At 52.7% G+C, this 26,442-nt stretch overlaps 1 protein-coding gene across 1 annotated transcript; it reads left to right on the top strand.

Annotated features, from left to right (window-relative positions):
- On the top strand, positions 1 to 22,570 carry ACTR5 (actin related protein 5; the record flags this gene model as incomplete). Its single annotated transcript, XM_029070687.2, has 9 exons — positions 1 to 390; positions 2,221 to 2,450; positions 5,564 to 5,733; positions 10,206 to 10,423; positions 13,205 to 13,387; positions 17,749 to 17,871; positions 18,915 to 19,054; positions 20,920 to 21,052; positions 21,863 to 22,570. Coding segments are annotated over 9 exons (1,845 nt in total), but the record flags the coding sequence as incomplete, so codon positions are not given.
- Positions 22,571 to 26,442: the final 3,872 nt, after the last annotated feature.

Raw genomic sequence — 26,442 nt, 5'->3', positions numbered from 1 at the left:
CGGCCGGGCCGGGTGTTCGCCTTCCGCGACGCGGCTCCGGGCCCGACGGCGGGTCCGTCGGGGTCGGGGCCGCCGCCCCCGGTGCCGCTGGTGCTGGACAACGGGTCGTTCGAGGTGCGCGCCGGCTGGGCCTGCCCGGGGGCGGAGCCCGCGCCGCGCCTGCGCTTCCGCTCCGTGTGCGCGCGCAGCCGCGGGGGCGCGGGCGGGGCCGGGCCCCCCGCGCGCGCCCCCGCCGCCCCCGCGCGCGCCCCCGCCCCGCGCGCCCCCGGCCGGCCGGAGCCCCCGCGCGGCCTGCCGCGCTCCCCCTTCGACCGCGGCGTCCCCGTCAACCTCCACCTGCAGGAGCTGCTGCTCGACTCCACCTTCCAGCACCTCGGAGTCGCCTCCCAGGTCACACACCCCCTCCCTCCCTCCCTCCCTCCCTCCCTGCAGCGGGGCGTGCCGTGCAGACGTGCACACCTGCAGTCGGGCAGCCGTCTCTGCCGTGCAGCCGCTCGTGCGTGCGTGCGTACCTGCAGCCGGGCATGCCGTGCGGCTGTTCATGCAGGCGGGCACACCTGCAGGCATGCCGTGCAGCCGTTCATGCGTGCGTGCGTGCATACCTGCAGCCGGGCATGCCGTGCAACTGTTCATGCAGGCGGGCACACCTGCGGCCACGTATGCACGCATACCGGCAGCCGGGCATGCCGTGCAACTGGGCGTGCATGCGTGCATACCTGCAGCGGGGCACGCCGGGCGGCCGTTGGTGCAGGCGTGCACACCTGCAGCCGGGCCTGCCGTGCGGCTGTTCATGCGTGCGGGCACGCCTGCAGCCGGGCAGGCCGTTCAGCTGTTCGTGCCTGCGTGTGTGACTGTGGGCAGGTCACTTAACTTCTCTGGGCCTCAGTTACCTCATCTGTAAAGTGGGGATGAAAACTGTGAGCCCCGCGGGGGACAACCTGATTTGCTTATGTCTCCTCCAGCGCTTAGAACAGCGCTCGGCACATAGTGAGCGCTTAGCAAATACCAATATCATTATTGCCGGCAGCCGGGCATGCCTAGCAACTGTTCGTGCGTGCCTGCAGCTGCTCACGCATGCGTGCGTACCTGCAGCCCCTCCACTTATCAGCTGTGTGACTTTGGGCAAGTTACTTGACTTCTCTGGGCCTCAGTTCCCTCGTCTGTAAAATGGGGATTGACCGTGAGCCCCACGTGGGACCACCTGACTACCTTGTGTCGACCCCAGCGCTTAGAACGGTGCTTTGCGCATAGTGAGCGCTCGACACATGCTATCATTATTATTATCCGAGAGCACGGTGTGCAGAGCACTGGATCAGGCGCCCGGAAAGTGTCCTTCCGCAGAAGAGACGATCGCAGACCGCACGGGGTTTACGGCCCGGAGGTGGGGAGACGGACGTCAAAGCAACGGAAGAGTCGTTCCTCCCGTTATCCTCGGACCGGGCTCTTGGAAAGTACCGGAGAGAAGCGGCGGGGCTTAGCGGATGGGGCACGGGCTTGGGAGTCGGAGGTCGTGGGTTCTAATGCCGCCTCCGCCGCTCTCCGGCTGGGAGCTTCGCTTCTCTGAGCCTCGGTTTCCTCACCTGCCAGGTCACGATGGTGGTGTCTGTCAAGCGCCTACTCCGTGCAGAGCGCTGTTCTAAGCGCCGGGGTAGATACGGGGTCATCGGGTCGTCCCCCGTGAGGCTCCCGGTCTTCACCCCCATTTTACAGATGAGGGAACTGAGGCCCAGAGAAGTGAAGTGCCTTGCCCGCGGTCGCACGGCTGACAAGTGGCAGGGCCGGGATTCGAACTCATGACCCCCGCCTCCCAAGCCCGGGCTCTTTCCGCCGAGCCCCGCTGCTGGATTCGGTCCCCGTTCTCCCTCCTACTTAGGCTGCCGGCCCCACGGGAACGGGACCCGATTATCTCGTGTCTACCCCGTAGCTTAACGCGGCGCGTGGCACGTAGCGAGCGCTCAACGGGTGCCCCGAGTCGGACTTCCCGGAGGAGGTGTTTTTTTAGGAGGGCTGCGTGGACGGTGACGGGGGCGGGAAGGGAGGTTCCCTTCCACTGCCCGAAGAAACAGATCTTGTTCGGCTCCTCCGACGGAGACGGAGCGACACGCCGGCCCTGCCCCGCGAGAAATCTGTTGCGGATGATGACTCCCAGACGGCCTTTTCAGCGGTGACTTTTAAACGACGTGCTTCTCCTTGACCTTCCTTTCCCCCTCTTCCGTCCAGGGCTGCGTCGATCACCCTCTGGTGATAACGGAAGCGGTGTGCAACCCCCTGTATTCGCGCCAGATGATGTCCGAGCTGCTGTTCGAGTGCTACCGCGTGCCGAAAGTCTCCTACGGGATAGACAGCCTCTACAGCTTCTACCACAACAGACGGAAAAACTCTCCCTTCAGCGGCCTCGTCGTTTCCTCCGGGTACCAGTGCACGCATGTTTTACCCGTCTTGAAAGGCAGGTGAGTGACGCCTTCTGTCGAAAGGAGGATTCCGAGAGTGTGGGCTCCGGAGGATCTCTCCCTCCGCCGCGTCGAGGAGGTCGAACGAGCCCTCCCCGGTGAGATCTGGTGCCCGCGTGGGGCTTCGGCTACGGGAGCGGCTCGTCTCCGTCTGCGGGGACGTGGGGGCAACGCTGGCCCGACCCGGGATTCGTTGGGTCGGCACCGACCGTGCGCAGGGCACGTCTCTTCTACGTAAGGCGGACGGGCTTAAGTAGAAGGGCCGGGTGTGAGGATGAAAGCGATGGAGAAAACGTGAGTCCCGGGGAGGCGGGGAGGAGGAGGAGGCCGTGCCGGCCCCGGCGTTCGGAGGGAGGGAGGGCCGCGGGGTCCGGCGAGACGGACGGGGAGGCGGAAGGCCACCTCGACCGGAAGCAGTGAGATGAGAGGGGAGGAGGGTGAATGCCGGGCACGAGTCGGGGCACGAGAGGCCGGCGAAGCCGCGGGGCGCCGGCTCGGGATGCGAGGAGGCTGGCCGGGAACGAAGGATGGGCCAGCGGAGCGCCTCGGGGCCCGGCTCGGACCTCTCAGTTGCCGGGGGCGATTCCTTAGACATCCGTTCCGAGGTGAAGAGCCGGTTTCCCCGCTGCCGTTCTCGGTTAGCCAGTTTGAAACAAATGCGCCGCCAAAGTACCGCTACTCGTTCTGTCGCGGGGTAGAATCTCGTGAGACTGCAGCTCTCCCCAAGGAGGAATGCGAGACGACGCGCCGCTCCTGCGGAGTTGCGATGCCGCTGGGATTCCCGATGGGTCGGCGAGGGGGACGTCCCCCACGACCCCTCTCTCCCCGGCACCTCGGCCGCCCGGCGGGCGGGGGGCGGGAATCGGAGGGGAGGAAAACGGCGAGTTCCCTTTCTGTGCCAGAATTGGGGTCCGGGAGGAGGTGAGTGGCGGAACGTCCCGACCCCTCCACCCCTCCCAGCGACCTGAAAAGCACCTTAGAGGACTGGCGTCACGGATGCTACCTTGCGGCGTGCTCGAGAGAAAATGGAATTTGAGGTTTTGGATTCAGAGGACAGACGGGTTTCTTGGTTTTAAAGCTGTGCCTTCTGGGAGCAAAGTTTTTTTTAATTTCTTCTCCCCTAGAGAATAATTTTAAAAGACTCCTCCATTATTCCTGGGTTTCTTTTGAACTCTGAAACTTTTTAACTATACGAGAAGCAGCGTGGCCTGGTGGATGGGGCGCGGGCCCAGGAGTCGGAAGGACCCGAGTTCTAATCCTGGCTCCGCCACTTGTCTGCCCTGTGACCTGGGGCGGGCCACCTCACTTCTCCGTGCCTCGGTTGCCTCATCTGTAAAATGGGGATTCGGGGACCTTGTCCAACCCGATGACGTCGTATCTGGTCCAGCGCTTAGAACGGTATCTGGCGCATAGTAAGCACTTGCCGAATGCCATTAAAAACCAAAAACTTTAAAGTAGTAACATGTTTACCCAGCTGATTTTAACACGAATTTGAAGAGAAGCAACACGGCCTCGCGGAAGGAGCAGGAGACGGAGGACCCGATTTCTCTTTTTGACTCTGCCGCTTGCTGCTCTGTGTCCTGGGGCAAGTCATTTCACTTCTCTGTGCCTCAGTTGCTTCACCTGTAAAATGGGGGTTAAATCCCCGTTCTCGTAGCCCTCAGACCCTAAGCCCCACGGAGGACGGGGGTCTGTGTCCAAACTCGTGCTTAGAACAGTGCCTGGCGCCTGTGAAATGCTCAGCGAATACCCCGATTGTCATTGCTGTCAGTGCGGGGTTTCAGAATGTGATGCGTTAGATACCTCATGAAACTTCCATTACCAACTTATTCGGCATCCTGATTTTTTTCTTTTTTAAGTTTAATCGTCAAAAGTTGTCTACAGCCGAGTTCGACCCGGTAATTTTGAGCACTTTCTATATGCGGGGCGTTGTTCTAAGCGCTTGGGAGAGGCTACAATACAACCGACTCAGTGGGTACGTTTCCCACCCACAACGAGTTGACAGTCCAGGGGAGCTTACAGTCTCAAGTCTTTGTTTTTTGCCACCTTCCGTGTTCGGAGCGGAGAGGATAAATAGTTCAGAAAGCTGTCAGGTATCCAAAATAATCAGTGCCCTTCCTGTTGGGAATAACTGATTTTTTCCTTTCAGTTATCTAAAATACCTGGGCCCAGTTTCCAAACGCTTGGGAGGGGTGGAGGGGTCGGGACGTTCCGCCACTCACCTCCTCCCGGACCCCAGTTGTGGGACAGAAAGGGAACTCGCCGTTTTCCTCCCCCCCCCCCCCCTTCAGGCCTGCACTCCCAATTCCCGCCCCCCGACCGCTGGGCGGCCGAGGTGCCGGGGCGAGAGGGGTCGTGGGGGACGTTCCCTTTGCCGACCGATCGGGAATCCCAATGGGGAATCTGGTATCGCAACTCTGCATGAGTGCCGGGTCGTCTTGAATTCCTCCTTGGGGAGAGCTGCAGTCTCACGAGATTCTAACCCGCGACAGAACGAGTAGCGGTACTTTGGCGGCGTATTTGTTTCAAACTGGCTAACCGAGAACGGCAGTGGGGAAACCCATCTTTTCACCTCAGAATGGATAGCTAAGGAATCGCCCCCGCCAACTGAGATATCCGAGCTGGGCTCCGAGGCGCTCCGCTGGCCCATCCTTCGTTCCCGGACAGCCTCCTTCCATCCCGAGCCGGCGCCCCGCGGCTTCGTCGGCCTCTCGTGCCCCGACTTCTCCCCTTTCACCTCACTGCTTCCACTTAGAGTTGCCTTCTTGAATTCATCTTTGGGAAGAGCTGCAGTCTGATGAAATTCTACAAAGCGACAGAATGAGGGGCAGTACTCCCCAGCATAATTGTTCTGAGGTCCAATTCCTCAGCTTCTCAGACTTTGTTTTGTTTGCAAGATTCAGTGTGAACATCTCTCTTGGATGAAGTTAAGTTTCTGGGCTGGTCATTCATTTCTTTATTTTCTGGGCTCCGTTATTGCCCGACCAAACCCCGGCTCTGTTCTCATCCTCTTCGGTCCGGCGTGAATTGGTTTCTCTCCCTGCCCCCGACCCTGGTTTTTCCGTCCCTTCTTGTTTCCGTGACTGCGTTGCTCGGTGTCGATTGGATTATAGATTGGATGCCAAAAACTGCAAACGCATCAATCTTGGAGGAAACCAATCAGCTATATATCTGCAGCGTCTTCTTCAGCTAAAATATCCTGGACATTTAGCAGCCATCACTCTTAGTCGCATGGAGGAAATCCTGCATGAACACAGCTATATTGCTGAAGACTATGGGGAAGGTAATGATCATCTGTAAACCTTCAGATTTTTTGTTTCTTTCCTACGGCTCTATTCCATCTCCCAAACGTCGACGTTGCCGCCTGGTTAGGATTCGGGGTAAACCGATTAATCTTTCTTATTGAGCGTTTACCGTGGGCAGAACACTGTACTAAGCGCTTGGGAGCGTGCATTGCAATGAAATCTGTCCTCAAGAAGCTTACGGTCTAGTGGGAGAATCCTGGCGGTGCTTGCTTTTTTCAAAGCCTCACAGAATTAGGGGACAAAAAGAGTCGCATTTTGTAAGAGCCTCTCGTCTTCCGACTGATCTCAGTCTTTATCCCTGTAAATCATTCCTTTGAAGAGAATTGCTGAATCAGAGTAACACTTGATACCTCACTTTCAATCCCAAAGCCCTTGTGCACATGTCCGCATTTTGTTTATATTAATGTCTCCCCCTCTAGACGGTAAGCTCCTTATGGGTAGGGAATGTGTCTCTCAACTCTGTGAGCGTGTTGTGGGCAGGGATTGTCTCTCTCTGTTGCTGGATTGTACTTGCCAGGCGCTTAGTACAGTGCTCTGCACACAGGGCTCACTAAACACCATCGATTAACTGGTTAAATGGATTAATAATCGATTTAAAAATCAGTGATTTAAAGTTTTATTATTTTGTATTAATTTTTAAAAGAATTTTAATTGCGATCGATGGGTGGTTAATTGATTAAATAAATATCTATTGAGTAAATAGTAGCAGGGAAAGGGCCCTTGAGCACTCATCAAACCCAGTCCCCAACTTCTCAGGTGGATAGTTAAATCAGAGCAATTAGATAAATATTTATGAAAAATGACAAACCACAGCCCTCTCTGTTCATTACATTTCGTAGTTTATATTATCGATAAAAAGCAGTACAGAGAACTATTTTGCCAGGCTAGCCTCCGAGCCAGGGAAAACCGCTCCTGATCGTGTCTACCAGAGAAGGGAGAAGCTAAAATCAAAATCGGCTTAAAAGAATGCTGTCAGATGAAAAGTAAAACTGGCAACACCCCCAAGGACTTCTCTCTTAGATAGTGAAGAATGTCACTGCCGTTGGCTCTAATCTTTGTAAGCGGACTTGATGGAGAAAATCAGAATGTGAGCATATTCTTTAACTTTGGTCCGGATTTTCTTTTCTTTGTAGAAAATGTGCTTTCTTGAACTTCATGCTTAGCTTAGCCCATAGTTGCTCGCAATACTTGGTTGCCTTGGCGATCATTTATAATTCAGAATGTAATGATAAAAATTAGAGAAGCAGCGAGCCCTAGTGGACAGAGCATAGGCCCGGGAGTCAGAAGGACCTGGGTTCTAATCCCGGCCCCCGCCACACATCTGCTGTGTGACCTAGGGCAAGTCGCTTCACATCTCCGGGCCTCGGCTACTTCATCCGTAAAATGGGGATTAAGACCGTGAGCCCCACGTGGGACAGGGCCAGCGTCCAACCTGAGTAACTTGTATCTCTCCCAGTGCTTAGAACAATGCTTGGCACAGAGTGAGCGCCTAACAAGTACTGTATCATGAAGTGCTATCAATTTGTCCATCAGTGCTATTTATCGAGGGCTTAGGGCGTGCAGAGTACTTTATCGAGCCCTTGGGAGAGCACGATAAACGAGAGTTGGTAGACGTGTTCCCCGTCCACGGTGAGCTTACGGTCCGGAGGGGGAGACGGTCATTAATAGAAATACATAAATTAATGGGCGAGTGCGTAATTGCTGTGGGGCTGAGGGTGGGGTGACTATCAAGCGCCAAGTGGCCATAGATCCAAATGCATAGGTGACACGGAAAGGAGAGGGAAAAGAGGGTTTAATCGGGGAAGGCCTCTTGGAGGAGGTGTCACTTCGGCAAGCCTTTGCTGGGTGGTGAGAGTGGCGGGCTGGAGTGTACGGAGGGGGTGCGGGTTCCAGGCCGCGGGGGTCGGAGACGAGATTGCCGAGATGGCGGTACAGAGGGTAGGCCGGAATCGGGGGAGCAGAGTGGGCAGGCTGGGTTGGAGTAGGTAATCAGCGCGGTAGAATAGGAGGGGACAAGGTGATGGAGGGCTTTAGAGCCAAGGTGAAGAGTTCCTGTGTGATGCTGAGGTGGGCGGGCAGCCCCTGGAAGCACTTGAGTGGGCAACGTGGACTGAACGGCTTTCGTCGAGAAATGGTCCAGGCAGCAGAGTGAAGCGCGGACTGGCGTGGAGAGACGGGCAGGCGGGGAGGTCAGTGAGAAGGCAAGGTGGGATAGGATAAGAAAGGGCGGAATTTAGTGTCGTTTTGAAAGTCGAACCGACGGGATTTGGTGACGGATTGAATACGTGGGCTCCGTGAGACCGTCAGGGATAATGCCCGGGTTATGGGCTTGTGAGATGGGGAGGGTGGTGGAATTTTCGATCAAGTAGCGTGGCCCGACGGGTAAGGTGAAAGGCTAGGCATCAGAGGACCTGGGTTCTACGTCCCACCCTGCCATCTGCCTGCTCTGTGATCTTAGGCAAGTCACTTGACTTCTCTGTGCCTCAGCTTCCTCAGCTGCAGAGTGGAGATTTAATACCTGTTCTCGTCTCTACTTGACTCTAAGAATCAGGTGGGACCTGATTATCTTTTATCTCAAACAGTGCTTGTTGCATAGTAAGCACTGAACAAATTCCAGCCCCCTCCAAAAAGAAAAAAGACAGGACTCGGTAGGGTTTGGGCGTGAAGATGAGGAGTTAGGTTTTGGACATATTTAATTTGAAGCATCATGCTTGAACTGCACGGACCAAATCTAATAAACTGCGCCGAGACAGCAGATCGACAGCTCATCGTGAATTTATATGGCTCCAATTTTATAGATGAAGAACAATGAAAGCACTCTAACGAACTTAAGCAAACGATTCTCCGATATGAAAGATATTTTTAGAATCCCGTCTGTGGTGCCGGTCTGGGGTTTGAATGGTTTGCCGATCTGCCCGCCGGAGGACACTCAAATATGACCCGAGTCCCTCTTTTTCTGAACAGTTCTCCTTAAACGATCATCGCCCACGGGTTCAAAGTGGGACCGCCCCGTAACCATCTTAGAGAGGTACATAATAATAATAATAATAATAATAATAATAATAAGAGTGATGGTATTTGTAAAGCGCATACTATGTGCCGAGCACTGGTCTAAGATACAAGGTCATCAGGTTGCCCACGTGGGGCTCGCAGCCTTAATCCCCATTTTACAAATGGGGGAACTGAGGCACAGAGAAGTCGAGCGATCTGCCCAAGGTCACAGCTGAGAAGCGGTGGACCTCTGACTCCCGAGCCGGGGCTCTTGCCACTGAGCCCTGTGTTTAAAAAACCTCTAGAGGAAGAAGGTCCGTTATAGTAAGCAGGCACGTTTAACTGTACGGAGCGTTTGGCGAAAGTACAGTACAGCGGAGACGTGATCCCCGCTCACAAGGAACTTACAGTCTAGAAGGGGTGAGAGAGATGAAAATAGACAGGGGAGGAGGTGGAAGGCATTGGGGTTTAGGAGGTGGGGGAGGAAGAGAGACCGAGAAAGAGAGCGGTGGCGGTGACAGAAGCTATAACGGGAGAAGGGGTCGGAGTGAGCCGGCCTGGGGGAGTTTGGAGTGGGGGAGCCGGGAAAACTCTAAAGAGACTTGGCCTTGGGGATCCCATTTTTACCAGCCAGACTTCCTCGCTGCTCTCCCTGGAGGCTTCCCCAGGTCCGCTGTCGCCCTGGCCCTTCCGCTCATTCGCAGGAATTCCGCGTCGGGCCGGGAGCACGGCCTGGTGGATGGCGCACGGGCCTGGGACTCGGAGGACCTGGCTCCTGATCCCGGCTTCGTCGCTTGTCTCCTTCGTGAGCTCGGGCAAGTCATTTCACTACCCTCTCCCTCGGTTTCCTCATCTGCAAAATGGAGATTCAGCGCCAGTTCTCCCTCCTACTTGGACCGCGAGCCCCACGTGGGACCTGATGATCTTCTCCAGCGCTTAATACGGTGCTTGGCACCTGGTGAGCGCTTCCCAGATGCCAGTTCTTATTTATTATTCTGTGAGAGCGTGAAGTGGGAAGATCCCGTGGCAAGATCAGAAGCATTGAAAACAATCATTCGGGATTTTTTAAAATGGAGGGACAAAAAGAAAACATTTAGAATGGAATCCTGGGCCCGAGGAAGTCGTGGGAGCTAGCTCATGTGATGGCCTTTTTTTTTTTTTAAATAGTATTTATTGAGCGCTCTCTTTGTGCCAGCCACTGCGCTAAGCACTGCGGTAGAGAGAAGCTAATCAGGTTGAACACAGCCCCTGTCCCACCTAGGGCTCACGGTCTTAATCCCCACTGTACAGCTGAGGTAACTGAAGCCCAGAGAAGTTCAGTGACTTGCCTAGGCCAGCAGACAAGCCCAGCCCAGCCGGGATTAGAACCCAGGTCCTTCTGCCCCCCCGGTGGCGTGCTCTACCCACCGGGCCACGCCGCTTTGAATTCAGCCTGACCGAGTGCGACCTTTTCTCAAAGAACTGCAGAAGTGGAAGTCTGCCGAGTACTACGAGGACAACGTGCACAAGATGCAGCTCCCTTTCTCCAGCAAGCTCCTGGGCAGCACCCTGACGGCCGAAGAGAAACAGGAACGGAGGCAGCAGCAGATGCGGCGGCTCCAGGAACTCAACGCCCGCCGGCGGGAAGAGAAACTCCAGCTCGACCAGGAGAGGTTGGACCGACTGCTCTTCGTGCAGGTAGCGGCCGGGACGGGGGGAACCCGATCGGGCTCGGGGACCCCGACGGGGAGCGTTCGGGTTCCCCAGTCTGGGAATCCAGAGGCCCCGGCGGAGCTCTCCCTCGGTTTCCCCCTCTAGGCTATAAGCTCGTGGCGGGCAGGGAACGGGTCTACCAATCCTCTGCTCTCCCAAGCGCTCATCGCAGTGCTCTGCGCGCACTAAGTCCTCAACAAATGCGATCGATCGATTGCTACCGAATGCTTTTTTAAAAAATGAGATGTTCGGGACCTGTAGGATGACTGAGAAGCGGTGTGGCTCAGCGGAAAGAGCCCGGGGCTTGGAGTCAGGACCTGGGTTCATTCATTCAGTTGGTTCAGTTGTATTTATTGAGCGCTTACTGTGTGCAGACACTGTCCTAAGTACTCGAGAGAGTACGATATAACGAGAAACAGGCACATTCCTTTCCCACAACGAACTTCTATTTCTGGCTCCGCCAGTTGTCTGCTGTGTAACCTCCAGAAGGTTACCGAGTTCCTCACCTATCTTAAAAGATCCCAGTTACTTGAACCTTTTGAAATAAATTGTCTTTTTCAACCCGCTAATCATTTTTGATACTTCTAGGCCCTGTCCAGTTTCCCTTGACCTCTTTTTACACGTAGCTCGTAGTGCGCAGGGAGCTTGTCTACCAACTCTTACATTGTGCTCTCCCAAGTGCTTAGTATAGTGCTCTGCACGCAGTAAGTGCTCAATAAATATGGCTGATAACCTTGGGCGAGTCGCTTAACTTCTCTGTGCCTCAGTTACCTCATCTGCAAATTGGAGATTCAATACCTGTTGTCCCTTCTACTTCGATTGTAAAGCCATGTGGTACCCGATTATCTTGTATCTACCCCAGTGGTTGGCTCAGCGCTTAGTACGGTTCTCTGCCCACAGTAAACGCTCAGTAAATACGAATGAATGAATAGTAAGCGCTAAACAAATGCCACTGCAATTATCATCATCCTGGGATGAGTTAACAGGAATGTGCTAATATGAACATCGGGCGATAGTCTTCCTACTCCATTTGCCGTTATTCAGGGACCTTGTTAAGCTCCAGATCCCAGTTTAGACTTCACATCTGAAAAGAGGTCAGGGAAAATCGGACAGGGCCCAGAAGCCAGTATCAGAAATCATCCGGAGGTCGGAAAAGATGATTTATTTCGAAAGGTTAAAGCGGTTGGGATCACTTAGGACCACAGATAGGGACTCGGTAACCTTCTGCAGGCTAAGGCTTGTCAGGTCTCAACATTCATCCGGCGATGATTGGCCGGAACAGAGTGTTGTTTCAGGCAGGTTACCCCTTAGGAAAACTGGGGAGCCGTGCACCGCCTTCCTCTCTCTCTGCTGCCAGCCGGGATTCGGTGCCACTCCCTGTCGACGCCGTCTCTCTCCCTCCTTCGTTGCTGGAGGCGGCAGGGAATTTTACTGATGCGAAAGGGATAGGCTCGGGTTCTTTCCCATCAGCTGGTCTGAATTTTCTCACGGTCACTGGCGACCGAAACCTATTAACCTTATGAGGTGTGATGAACAGAAAGGTGTGTGGCATCTCATCCCCAAATTCCCTCCTAAGATGAACCTAAACCATCGGACACTGGAAGATCCTCGGACACTCCGGGTGGCAAAATACTGGAATGGGCTTACGGGGTGAAATCTCCCATTCCGGAATTCATTCAGGCTCAGGCGTTAGGACGTCTTTTTTTCTCCTTTTTCAATTCTTTTGGCTTTTATAACCATTTCTTTTAAATGAGAAATGAATTTCAGCATAGCAGACTCCACCGGTTCTGGGATTTCCTGAATTTTGCCTCTTGGAGAAGAAAGAGTCAAAAACACAAATCATTCATTCATTCAATAGTATTTATTGAGCGCTTCCTGTGTGCAGAGCACTGTCCTAAGCGCTTGGAATGGACAAGTCGGCAACGGATAGAGACGATCCCTGCCCAGTGACGGGCTCACAGTCTAATCGGGGGAACGCATACGTTAGTGCGAGAGTGATGCCTAAGGGATTAAGAGAAGAGGGCTTAGTAGGGAAAGGCCTCCTGGAGGAGAAGTGATTTTTAAGAAGACTTTGACAGTGGGGACTGTGATTGTCTTTCAGATCTGAAGGGGGAGAGGGTTCCAGGCCAGGGGCAGGACGTGGGCGAGGGGTCGGCATTGAGTGAGATGATTCCTGAGGGAACAAATTCAAATCGGTAAGTGCCTACTAAATCGGTCATATTTTTTGAGCGCTTACCGGGCGTAGAGCACCGTCTTAAGTGCTTGGGCGAGTACAATAGGACAGTATCACAGAGTTGGTAGATCCATCCCCTGTCCCCGATGAGCTTGCCGTAGAAGTATCATCTGCTACGGGTGCCGAGGCCAGGGAGGGAGAGACGGGCACTGCTGTTCTTCTTAGGACACATTTTTGAATATTGTAATATCCCAATAAGCTCTCCGCAGGGATCCACCCTGCTCAGATTGTCTTCGCCTACTGAAATGTAGTGATGGTGTTTAGGCCGGCGTTTACGCGGCCCGGCAACGGGACAGATGTCGGGAGTCGATCCGAAGTCGTCCCCGCTCACGGGCGAGCAACTCTTTAAGGTTTCCCGACGGGTAGATCTGAGAGGACCCCCAGACCGAAAGCCTCTTAGATCCCATCCCTGTCTCGGCCTCCCCTTCGAGTCCCTCGCGGGGTGATCCTCGCCTGCCTCGCCCGGGCTGGAAGCCAACTCTCCGGCGAGTTCCCGGAGAGCGATGACGGACGTACGGATGCTCTGTCGGCAGGAGCTTCTCGAAGACGGGCAGATGGATCGGTTCCATAAAGCGCTGGTGGAGCTGAACATGGACTCGGCCGAGGAGCTGCAGTCGTACATACACAAACTGAGTTTGGCCGTGGAACAGACCAAGCAGAAAATCCTGCAAGCGGAAGTCAACGTCGAGGTGGATGTGGTGGACAGCAAACCAGAGGTAACCGTGTTGCGGCCGGAATCGTCTTTTTAACAGCCATCCCTCCGTGCCCACCAGCGGAGAGATCTCGAGAGGCGGCGCGGCGCGGTGGGTAGAGCCCGGGCCTCGGAGTCGGAAGGTCGTGGGTTCTAACCCTGGCTCCGCCACGTATCTGCCGTGTGACCTTGGGCAAGTCACTTCACTTCTCCGGGCCTCAGTTACCTCATCTGTAAAATGGGGATTGATATCGTGAGCCCCACGTGAGATGGGGACTGCCTCCAACCCGATCTGCTTGTATCCACCCCAGTGCTTAGCACAGTGCCTGGCACTTAGTAAGCGATTAACAACCACCACAGTGATTATTTTCTTGCGTGATTCCTTTTTTGTGGTTTAGTGGCTAGAACGCGGGCCTGGGAGCCAGGAGGACCTGGGTTCTAAACCTGACTCCACCACATATCTACTTTGTGACCTTGAGCAAGTCACTTAATTTCTCTGGGCCCAAGATACCTCATCTGTAAAACGGGGATTAAGACTATGAGCCCCATGTGGGGTCCAACCTGATTAGCTTGTATCTACCCCAGCGCTTAGAACAGCGCTTGACACGTAAGCGCTTAACAAGTACCATGATTGTAATTGGTTTTTTTCCATAACTTTCACAACCCCAAGAAGAAGAGGGACTATTACTGGGAAACTCACGTAATCACGCTTTCGATTTTTCTGCGGTTCCGCTCAGGGGAAGGGAGGGGAGGGGAGGCAGCGGGGTTCGGGAAGAGAAGGGAGATTTTTGCCCTCCGAGGCAGCTGCCCTGGGGGAGAGATGAACTGGTTGGAATGTTTCCACTTTGAAGCCTTTAGAAATATCATTCCCAGACCATGCACCAATTTTCCCTGGAAAAAGTCTTGGTTACGGTTCTACTGGCAAGCCTCCCCACTTCTCTGAATTTTCTGTAAGACAAACCCGGTTTAAGAAAGCAGTTCCCCTACGTCCAAAAACTGGCTGGAATCGATTTGCGAACCATCAGACAAGCTTATTTGATCAGCTTCCACACGTGAGCATTGCCCAAGATTTTTATTTTTGGTGTCAAAGATGAATATTTAATTGCAGTTGAGAGCAGCATCCAAACAACACCTTGGGAGGGATCTGATAAATCCGTCTAAGCGTGCCGAACGTCCGAATTATTTTAAGGTAACCTGGCGTCGTTTTCCCAGCGGAGAGTCCGACTAGTGTGCAGGGACAGTTTCGCTTTTTTGTTTTCTTCCTGCTTTCCTAAAAGCTCTTCCCTACTCTGAGTTTGTCATGCATTCACGCCAGTTGTTATTTGCTCTTTAAACGGGCAGAGGTTTGGATTTCGGAGGCCCTGAGAAAAAATGTCGTCCCTTCCAGATCCAAAAAGCTTACGGCGTTGAAAAATGTCATCGATATAGATCAATTTCTTGTCAGTGATCGAAGTAGGCCAACTCGGCCTATAAGAACATCCTTCAATCTCATAATCCTCTGAATATGACTGTTAATGACCACTTCAGTGTGCCATTTCAGGAGGTTGTAGTAAACTGTACCCGAATCCGCACTCTGTTTTTGCAGGTTTTCCTTCGGTTTCTCGATAGTATTAACTGGGCACCTACTATGTGCAGAGGGAGCACAGTAGGAGTCAAAGACAGTCCCGACCCTCAAGGGGATTGCGGTCGAAAGGCTTCATTTGATTCCAGAAGTGATTTAATTTCCGCCAGCGCATTCAGAGCGTTTGCGGTTTTAACACGGATGACTCATGTTGACTGAGAGCAAGCCAGCGACGACGCAAAGCTATAAACTGATGGTGTCTTCGCTCTTAGGTCTGAGGTGATGGCAGTAGGGGAGGTTAGCCCAGGAGCCCTGCTCACCGCGTCGGGTGCTTGAATCGGTCGGGTGTATTTGTTGAGCACTTACTGTGCGCGGAGCACTGTGGTAAGCACTTGGGAGAGGGGAATACAGCAGGGTCGGTGGATAGATTCCCTGCTCACAAGGAGCTTACAGTCTAGAGGAAACAGAGCTCCTCCAAGTTGAGGTCCCGGTTCTGACTGCGCGCCTAGTCCGATCGTCATCGATGGTGTTTCGTCAGTGGTGTCTCCTGAGCGCTTACTATGTGCAGAGCGCCGTACCGAGCACCTGGGAAAGTGCAATACGACAATTAGCAGACCCGGTTCCCGCCCACAACGAGGAGTGAGTACAGTGAGAAGCAGCATGGCCCGGCGGAAAAGAGAATGAGCCTGGGTTCCAATCCCACCCCTGCCGCTTGCCTGCCGCGTGGTGTTGGACGAGTCCCGCGACTTCTCTGTGCTTCAGTTTTCTCGTCCCTAAAAGGGGGGATTCGATACCTTTTCTTCCTCCTATTTAGATCGTGAGCCCCCGGTGGAACAGGGACTGTGTCTGACCTGATCAACTTGTTTCAGCCCAGCTCTTAGTACCGTGCTCGGCACATAGGAAGCGCTTAACAAACATAATAATAATGTCGGCATCTGGTAAGCGCTTCCTATGTGCCGAGCACTGTTCTACGCGCTGGGGTAGATACAGGCTAATCGGGTTGTCCCACGTGAGGCCCACCGTTAATCCCCATTTTACAGACGAGGTCACTGAGGCACAGAGAAGTGAAGTGACTTGCCCACAGTCACGCACCTGACGAGTGTCAGAGCCCGGGATTCGGACTCATGACCTCCGACTCCAAGCCCGTGATCTTTCCACTGAGCCACGCTGCTTCTCTATCACAGTTACCGTCGTAGATCCCGTTCCTCTTATACTTGCCCAAGCACCTGGTGTCCTCAGCCGTTCGATACCATTGTTCGATTGCTTCGTGAGTACTCTAGACCCAGCCCCCGGCCCTCCAATTGGACAGACATTAGCAATTAAGTATTTTTTCCCTCTCTGGAAGGGAGAATTGAAGAAATGTAGGTTTGTTAATGCCCGCAGAATGCCATTTACATTTAAAATAACGTTATCCGCGTGCTAAAAGGGACACAGAACTAAATGTTTACCGAAGGCATAGGACAGATGTGGGAAGCTGCGTGGCCTAGTGAAAAGAGCACCGATCTTGGGACTCAGAGGACCTGGGGGCTCATTCCGTCGTATTTATTGAGCGCTTACTGAGCGCAAAGCCTGTACTAAGTGCCTGGGAGAGTGCAGTATAACATTAGACACGTCCCGGCTCTGCCACTTGCCTCCTGTGTTGTTGACCTTGGACACGTCATTCAATAGTATTCATTGAGCGCTTGCAATGTGCCGAGCACTGTACTCGGCGCTTAGAGTGTACAGTGCGGCAACAGATAGAGGCAATCCCTGCCCAGTAACGGGCTCACAGTCCAAACCTCTGTGCCTCAGTTACCTCATCTGTAAAATGGGGATTAAATCCCTCTCACTCTGATTTATAATAACTGTGGTATTTATTAAGGGGATATTTATTAATGGGGTTATTTATTGAGTACTGTGTGCCAGGCACTGTACTAAGCCCTGGGGTAGATGAGAGCTTATCAGGTTGGACACGGTCCGTGTCCCAGGTGGGGCTCACAGTCTCATTACCCGTTTTATAGATGAGGTAACCGAGACGCAGAATAGATAAGTGACTTGCCCAAGGTCATACAAGCAGAGAAGTGACAGAGCAGGGATTAGAACCCAGATCCTCCCGGCCCGTGCTGTATCCACCAGGCCACGCTGCTTCCTTAAACTTAGACCGCGAGCCCCATGTGGGGCAGGGAATGTGTCCGTCCCAATTACCTCTTCTTTACCCCAGTGTTTAGAACAGTGCTTGACACATAGTAAGTGCCTAACAGATGCCATAATAATTATTATTACGTGCACTTAGCGACAGATGTGCAAACCAGATTTCCCTCAAATGGTCACTGAAGATTGTGTCTAATTACTGCTTGTCAAGTTAAAAATTATTTTGAATTTAATAATTAAGAAGCATTTTTTATGAGCGGATTCTTCAGTTTTAGAGATTTTCTCTGGGCTCGTTCTTTCAGAGAATCAATTTTTAAGTGCATGCCCTTTGTAAATGCTATCGGACTTTCTTTTAATCTCTCTAAATAGTCTTTCGTTAAACGTTCAGTCCATGCTTCCCAGTGCTTGGCACATAGTCAGCGCTTAACAGATACCCTCGTTATTCCAGGGGCTCCCCGTGCACACGGCTCTGCAGACAGTAAGCACATAATACATAGGATTGATTGATTGATTAAGGCGTTGGCCGATCCCTGTCTTCGGCAGCTACGTACCGTGCGTTTTATTTTGTAATTTCTCGTGCTTTTCGGCCAGCGGGATGATTTCCCACTCCTTTTTGCCGTTAGGCACGAGACCTTTAACCGAGCGCCCCGATTTTGCCGTTCACTGAGAGAGCACCCTTGCTCGTTTCCTTTTAGACCCCCGACTTGGAACAGCTGGGCAGCGAGCAGTCGCTCGAAGATGTGGAAAACATAAACGACTTCGAACCTCTGTTTGCCGAGGAGACGGCCGAAGTCGAGAAGCCAGTTGCGACCGTGCAGGTGTGGCTCGTCGGAACTCTGCCGTGGAAGGGGGTGGAGGAGGGAGGGACGGAGGGGAGGAAAGAAGCGGGAGAGGGGTGGAGGGCTGATGGAAAAAACCGGTGACCTCCCCCAGCCCGACCCCAGCGGACAGTAAGCGTTCAATAAATACAGCTCATCGATCCTCTAAACTATAAGTTTGTCGTCTAGGCTGTAAATTCGCTGTGGGCGGGAAACGTATCTACCAACTCTCTTCTGTTGTACTCTTCTACCATCTCTCTCCTTGTAAGTAACAGCATGGCTGAGTGGAAAGAACACGGGCTTGGGAGTTAGAGGATGTGGGTTCTAATGCCGACTCCGCCGCTTTATGCCTCGTGGCCTTGGGCGAACCTCTTAACTCCTCTGTGCCTCAGGTACTTCATCTGGAAAATGGGGATCAAAACTCTGAGCCCCGTGAGGGACAACTTGATTACGCTGTATCTACCCAGTGCTCGGAACAGTGCTTGGCACATAGTAAGCGCTTAACAAATACCAGAATTATTGTTGTTGTTGATAGATACGATCGATTCGGTCATCCGCATCGAGATGGTATCTGAAGTCAAGGGGATGGTTGAGCTGGGGGGAGCGGGAGTAGATGGAAAACAGAAAGGGGACCCAGAACTGAACCTCGATGGACCTCCACGTGGAGGGGGTGGGTGGCAGAGGAGGAGCCCACGAAGACGCTCCGAAGGAGCGACCGGAAAGATAGTAGAACCGGGAGAAGACGATCTTTTGCGGCAGGTTTGGGAGCAGTTTGCGACTTCTGCAGTTTTCATCATGAAATTGACTATTTCATGAGCTGCATTTTGACCTTGCAAATGAAGGACGCACAACGGTCTTTCAGGCTTTTGATTCAGGAAAATCATTCGGCGAGGATTAGCGAAAGACAGAAGATGGGGAAATCGATTCAAAGTACGGACGCGACTTTGAAAAAGGAATAGGCTCTGGGAGTTTTGAATATCTCAAAATAATTTGAGACATTGTAATCCAAAGCCAATATTTTTCTGAATTTTGTATTTTTAAAGCCCGTGTTTAACCTAGCAGAATATCACCAGCTCTTCCTGGGAACGGAAAGAATTCGAGCCCCCGAAATTATTTTCCAGCCATCCCTCATAGGAGAAGAACAGGCGGGGCTGGCAGAAACGATCCAGTATGTTCTAGACAGGTGAGTTGACAAAACTAGGTTTTGCTACAGTTTCCTTTCATTTGTCGCTGTTGGGGAGTGAGAGGCGTATTTGAATCCCTCGCCGATATCTCGTCCTGGTTTCGTCCCTGACTTGCTGCACAGTACTGCCCGTCTCTCCCGAGCCTCAACTTCCTCATCCGTGAAATGGCCGCAGCGTCGCCCCTGATCGGCTCGCCTCCCAGGAAGATGGAGGAGTAATGATCGGTGACTGAGAAGCAGCGTGGCCTAGTGGGTAGAGCACGGGCCCGGGACTCAGTCAGAAGGTCATGGGTTCCGATCCCGCCTCCACCACTCGTCTGCTGTGTGACCTTGGGCAAGTCCCTTCACTTCTTTGTGCCTCAGTTATCTGTAAAATGGGGGTTGAGACTGTGAGCTCCAAGTGGGGGTATCGAATCCCCATTTTATAGATGAGGAAATGGAGGCGCAGAGAAGTTAAATGACTTGCCCGTGGACACACGCACACAACAGAGTAGTGGCAGAGTTGGGATTAGAACCCAGGACTCCTGATTCCCAGGCCTGTGCTCTTTCCGCCAGACTATGCTGCTTCTCCATACTCACTGAGTTTCCATCTTGGGCAGGCCGGAGGGCCCAAAGGACAGTTATGCTTGCATGCGAGTAACTTTTCGTTGTACAGCCGTCAATTTGAAGGTTCCAAATGTAACCTTAAATGTAGTACAGAAAAGAGATGAGAAGCAACGTGGCTCAGTGGAAAGAGCCCGGGCTTGGGAATCAGAGGTCATGGGTTCGAAATCCGACTCTGCCACTTGTCAGCTGGGTGACAGTGGGCAAGTCACTTCACTTCTCTGGGCCTCGGTTATCTCATCTGTAAAATGGGGATTAAGACTGTGAGCCCCACGTGGGACGACCTGATTCCCCTGTATCTCCCCCAGCGCTTTGAACAGTGCTCTGCACATAGTAAGCGCTTAACAGATACCAACATTATTAACATTATTTTATGAAATCAGAGTGTCTAGAGCGTGCCTAAGCAATGTGTAGAAAGGAGGAGATTTTAACTTATTCTCAGGTTACGCGGGGGCACTGAATAGATCTGCTCATTGTATAAGCCATCTGACTTTAAACTTGACCTGAAACACATCTACACTCTCACAAAAATTTTGTCTGGATGAAAGCAAAAAAATGGCTAGCCCATTATGGCTAAAGACACTGTGTGAAAGACGGAAGAACTGATCGCGCTTAAGCTGGTTCTGGGCAATGTTTAAAATCAGGTATTTTTATAGGAGAGTATTGAGAAATTCTCCACAGTGTCCCCAAATTCCTGTTTTGTCTCACCCGTTAAGCTTTCGGGTATCTACAGGTGTCACCGCTGCTTGAATTTCACGCTGCCCTTAATGTACCTACGTGTCACCTTCTAGTTTACAACTTGCAGATTTTACTATTTTAAAACTAGCGCAGGTGACGTGAGTGAAGTCCACTGCTCCGTGAAAGCCCGGAGAAATCATTAAAATCAGAGTAACAAAATTCACATGACCCGTGAGCCCTCTCTAAGAACTTGGAGTCACACAATTGGGAATCTGAATTGAGGAACAACAAGGCCTAGTATAAAGAGCCAGGGACTGGAAGTCAGAGGTCTTGGGTTCTAATCCAGGCTCTGCCAGTTCCCTGCTGTATGATCTTGGTCAAGTCGTTTCACTTCCCGGTGCCTCAGTTTCCTCATCCGTAGAACGGGGATTCAGCACCTGTTCTGTTAGACTGTGACCCCCACATGTAGTTATCGAGTCTTCAACCTGATTACCTTTATCTACCCCGTCCATTAGAACAGTGCTTTGCACACCGTGAGCGCTTAACAAAAGTATAACGACAATCATCCCCATTTTCTCTGACAGGTTTCCTAAAGAAGTGCAGGACACCCTTGTCCAGAACGTTTTCCTCACTGGTGGCAATATGATGTATCCTGGGATGAAATCTAGGATTGAGAAGGAACTGCTTGAAATGAGACCTTTCCAGTCTTCTTTTCAGGTATCGACTTGGTTTGTCTTCCACAAATTTGAGAAGATAGAGCCCGGGCCCGGGAGGCGGGAGGACCGGATTCTAACCCCGGCTCCGACGCTTGTCTGCCGTGGGACCTGGGCAAGTCACTTCGCTTCTCTGTGGTTCATTTACCTCATTTTTAGAATGGGGATTAAGACCGTGAACCCCACGTGAGACATGGACAGTGTCCCACCCGATGAGCTTTTATCTACCCCCAGCGCTTAGAAGAGTGTCTGGCACACAGTAAGCTCTTAACAAATACTATAAAAAATTTAGCTCCCCGTACCGACGGGCTTTCGGGAGCAGGGCCCCCAGCCCCGTCCGTCTCCCCCGGCCCGCCTGGCTGCACTCTAGGCGCTGCCTTGAGCTACCCGATGGAGCGGTGGTGTAAGGGGTGGGGGTTGGTGGAGGCTAGACTTGGAAAAGTCTAGAATGGGACAGACTTGAAGGCGGGTGTCGTGGGCTCCCCGGTCTTTAAGGAGCGGCCTCACCAGTGTCAGCTTGGTAGGATTTTTGCTCGGGGAAGAGTCGATCGGTGGTATTTATTGAGCTCCTCCTGTGTGCCGAGCACCTTACCGAGAGCCCGGGAGAATGCAGTTCAATAGAGTTGGTCGACACATTCCCTCCCCACAAGGAACTAATGGTCTCAAGTCGATTTTCCCAGCGGAAAGTTACTGCTCCCCAGATACACCCACTCCTAGTCTCCGGCCGTTCCCGGGTCGGTTTCCTTCCTTCTTGTGGCACACGGGCCACCTGGTGAACGTTCGCTTTTACCTAGAGGGTATTCTTCCTTCTTAGGTCCACGTGGCCTCTAATCCTATATTGGATGCTTGGTATGGAGCTCGGGATTGGGCCCTGGAGCATATGAACAGTGAAGAAGGGTGGATAACCCGAAAAGATTATGAAGAAAAAGGCGGAGAGTACCTCAGAGAGCACGCCGCCTCCAACGTCCACGTCCCCATCCGCCTCCCCAAACAGGCTTCACGGACAGCAGACGCGCCGGCGTCCGGCAAAGTGGCCGGAGCCGCTTTAAGCGGTCCCTGCGAACAGGTGTAGCGGAGCGCGCCCGAGGACACAGACTCCTCCCCCCGGAGCAGCGGAGTTGGGGAGAATCAATTCCAGTCCGCGAAACCACCGCCTGCATCAGTTTCGGCGGGTCTGATCTACCGGGCGACCGGACGGACCGTGAGATCGTCGGTCGGTAGAGTCGACGACCGTGTGTCCGTAATGATGAGCCTCTCTTTTGGAGAAAGAGATGGGTGACTTTTTTCTTTTGCCCAGTGACTCGAACTGGCGTATATCAGCGGTCGGAGAGCTTGAAGCAGCCTTAAGTTACGGTCAACCCAAGCAGCGTGAATGGTGGAACTTCCGCGATCGGCTCGCCTCGCAAAGCGCAAGTAAAGCTTAAGAGGAAATAGTAGAAGGAGGCGGAGACGGACGAAACTCGGTTTGAAATGGAATGGGGAGTGTTTTATTAAATGTCGATTTCCTTTTCTTTGAAACGTACGTCGGTTTCTTGTTTTTTTCGGCTCTCGTGTCTTCCGAAGTGTTTGTGGTGGATGGTGATTTTACTCCCGCCCAGCAGAGGGAGACGGGTCCCCCGTCGCAGAAAATGCGGACGCTTCGGCGCATGTCTCCCGTGGACCCCGGTTGCCGATGTTGAATGGCGAACCGTGCAGATGCTAAGGGTCCAGATGAAGTGGTCGGATCTAATTTTAGCCGAAATCGTTTGGCCGGAAACAGGAGGCGGAGAAGGCCGGTCTGCCGGCCCGGTGCCAGCCTCCTACTGCGGTTCATTTCACCCTCCCGCCCGGGCCAGGGAAGTAGCGAGAGCCTAGCGTTTCACAGGTAGCTGCTCTTTTTGAAGCTTCTGGGGAGTGAAGCCAGAGGGGTCTTCCCGGCCGTGGCCGTCTCGGCTGTCCCCGGCCCCGGGCCTCCCCCCTTCACCCGCCTCCTTGTGCCGCTCCGGTTTCCAGGATGGCAAGAGGCAGCGGGGGGCCGGGCTCACCCTGTTCCGGAGCCTCGGTGGCGGTACCCGGCTCCGGGCGCCGGCCGGACGGGCCTGGACGGTCGTTCGTCTTCTCTTACTGGATTGTCGATGGACCGCTGAGGCCCGTCGTGCTGCAGATACTTGGGCTACGTCGAAAGTGGTCCGTCGTTACTTTCGGCTGGCCGAGGGATTCTGCTTCTTCCGTGTGCTTGTCGGGGACTAACTGGACTCTTAAATCCTTGCCTTCTGGTGCGGGGGGGGAGTGTTTTTTTCTGGAAAGAAAGGATTTACCTTTGGTTAGCCCTTATTATCCGGCAAGCTATTTTTAATATTTAAAAAACGAGTCGTACGAGGCTTTCTGTACGCACGGTGGTGCCGGGACTGTGGAATCTAGAGAGATCTTTTCATTCGCACATAGACGATTCCCCCGTCAGAGGCTTCTTCAGGTACGAAGAACAACGATTTTCACCGATCGACGCCTACGTAGGATCGCAGAGAAACATATTTATTAACTTTAAAAATAAAATATAAAAATAATTGGTATTTGTTAAGCGCTTACTATGTGCCGAGCACTGTCCTAAGCGCTGGGGTAAACACAGGGGAATCAGGTTGTCCCACGTGGGGCTCACGGTCTTAATCCCCATTTTACGGACGAGGGAACTGAGGCACAGAGAAGTTAAGCGACTTGCCCACAGTCACACAGCCGACAAGTGGCAGAGCTGGGATCCGAACTCGTGAGCCCTGACTCCAAAGCCCGTGCTCTTTCCACTGAGCCACGCTGCTTCTCCATGCTTCTCCATGCTCCTCCTTCTGCTTCTTTCTGCCTAAAGGTTCAGAGTAGTCCAGACTAAGCTCCTTGTGGGCGGGGAATGTGTCGATCAACTGTGTTCTACTGTGCTCTCCCAAGCGCTTAGTACAGTGCTCTGCACACAGTAAGCGTTCAATAAATACGACCGATCGTCTCCTGTGACGACTGGAGATATTTTAGGCCAAACTGAAAAGAGCAGTTACCCGGGCGCGTTTTCTTCGAACGGTTCAGGAGCCGATGAAGCGTGTGAGCTGAAGTCTTCTCCAGCTCCCCCTCCCTCAGTCTTACTTCTCCGGAGGCGGGAGGGCTGCCGGGCCCCCCCGATCACATTCGGAGATCAGTTCACTTCAGAGATATAGACAGTTTTACCTAGGAATGAAGTAGTTACTGCCATTTCTTTGGAGGCGGGAGGAAAGAAGGGAGTCCTAGCCAACTTCTGCCTCTGCCTGTCAGTTTGGTTTTCTCTCTCATTAACTAGCCTTAGGTGTCACCAACCCTATATTGACGGATCCTTAATTAAAGCAAACAGAGAAGTGAAGCTGCCAGCCGTCCTTTAAATATTTACACGGCCACCTGTCACCAGGGCTCAAGAATGAGCTGTTATTCCTGAGACTTACGAGAAGCAAGCGGCCTAGTGGATGGAGCACGGGCTTGGGAGTCAGAAGGACCTGGGTTCTAATCCCGGCTCAGCCACTAGTCTGTTGTGTGACCTGGGGGGAGTCGCTTCACATCTCTGTGCCTGTTACTTCATCTGTAAAACGGGGATCGACTGTGAGCACCATGTGGAACGTGGACTGTGTCCAACCTCATCAGCTTGTAATCCACCCCAGCGTTTAGAACAGTGCCTGGCGCGTGGTAAGCGCTTAATAAATTCCAAAAGGTAAAAAAAAAAACTTTGTCCACCTCGTCCCCTCAGATTCGAAACCGGCTAGAAGTAGAGGGAGGCGCGTTCTCCACACGGGAGGCTGTGTGGAGACGTGACCGTGGGAGAGCACTTTTATGGCATCTCTGTTCCTGGGCCTGTAATTTAGGAATAACCCCGTGAAGCCAACAGGAATGTGAAGGGGAAAAACCTTCCGCGGGGCCGAAGTAAACTCCTTGTAATTGCTTGAGTAAGGGGGCAGAGGATAAATCTTTCAGTCTGCGAAAGGACATTCGGTACTGCGTTCACCGTGAGACGTTTCTGTGGTTAGCAAGCTACGTATTTTAAAGCCTTTATTTTAAAGCCTTTTCTCTAGCCAGATTTACAGATCACTGTCATTCAATGTGAGAGCAGCCCTCGGTGCGTATGACCGCCGAAAGCGATTAAACTTTTAGAAGTCCCCAAAATAGAGTACCCGTCCATTCGTTGCTCTCTTTGGCCCTCATTTCAGCAGCCAGTGAGAGCGCCCGGAAGATCTAGCCCCAGCCTGTGAAAAGGCTAGGTCAGTTTTGCCTAATCTGAACGTTACAGCCGCTTGACGGAGGGGTCGAACCTTCAGTACAGATTGGCTTCGGGCATTTTTCTATCCCCGCACGTAAGGTGAAATGGAAGGAGAACCCCAGTTACTCCTCGGATTTTCCGAAGAAACCACTTGAGAAGCTATCGTCTGTGGGCCGGTTAAAGACTGAAAAAAATGTTGAAAGAGAAAATCACTTCTCCCAAGTCGGGCAGGAAAACAACCCGCGTCCGGTAGCACCCCGGCAGGTAAATAACCTCGACCGACTCTTCCCTGGGTGTTTCTTTGAGATCATCACAGTTGTGCCCATTGAAACACATCCCTACCATTTTCTGTTTCAGTTCAGCACACACTCAGGCTGATATTTAACTTAGGACCAGCGATACAAACCGGGGTCTTCTCGGTTTATCACTTAACCCTCAAACTGCTTAATGAAAGTCTTAAGCCAGGTAGCTTAAGCAGTTCTTTGCCGGCGACCAAGTGCTAAAGCGGTGGGTGACTCTGAACTCCAAGAGACTAATGAAAGCCACCGATTTGATTCCACAGCGCTCGCGTAAGTGCAGTGTCACTTGATAGAGGGATGAAAACGATAGTAATATTTACATCGGAACAGATACGATGCAAATAGACCGGACCCAATCCCCGTCACACGTGGGGTTCGCAGTGTCGGCGGGAGGCGGAACAGGGAATCGAATCCCCATTTTATAGATGCTTTGCAGTCGCGGGGACTGAGGCACAATTAAGGGACTTGCCCAAGGTCACTCAGCGGGCAGGTGGTGGAGCTGGGATTAGACGCCCGGAGTTTTCAGCTAGTGCATTGAGAAGTGAATGCTGTGAGGGAAGGAAGTTTTGCAATTAATAACGATTCCCCACTCATTAGGTTGTAAACATCGTGTTGGAGAAGCAGCGTGACCTCGTGGAAAGGTGTGGTCCCGGGAGTCGAGGAACCCAGGTTCTAATCCTGGCTCTAAAACTTGCCTTCAAGCCACATAACTTCTCAGGGCCTCAGCCTTTCTCATCTATAAAATGGGGATTAAATAGCCCTCCCACCCTGTAAACTATGAGCCCCATGGCGGATAGAGACTGTAGCTGACCTGATTGCCTTGGCTCTACCCCAGTGCCTAGAGAAGCGGCGTGGCTC

Source organism: Ornithorhynchus anatinus, chromosome 8 (genome assembly GCF_004115215.2).
Source record: "Ornithorhynchus anatinus isolate Pmale09 chromosome 8, mOrnAna1.pri.v4, whole genome shotgun sequence".
NCBI classification, from domain to species: Eukaryota; Metazoa; Chordata; class Mammalia; order Monotremata; family Ornithorhynchidae; genus Ornithorhynchus; species Ornithorhynchus anatinus.
The sequence above is the reverse complement of the archived record's forward strand: the minus strand, read 5'-3'. Positions and strand labels throughout refer to the sequence as shown.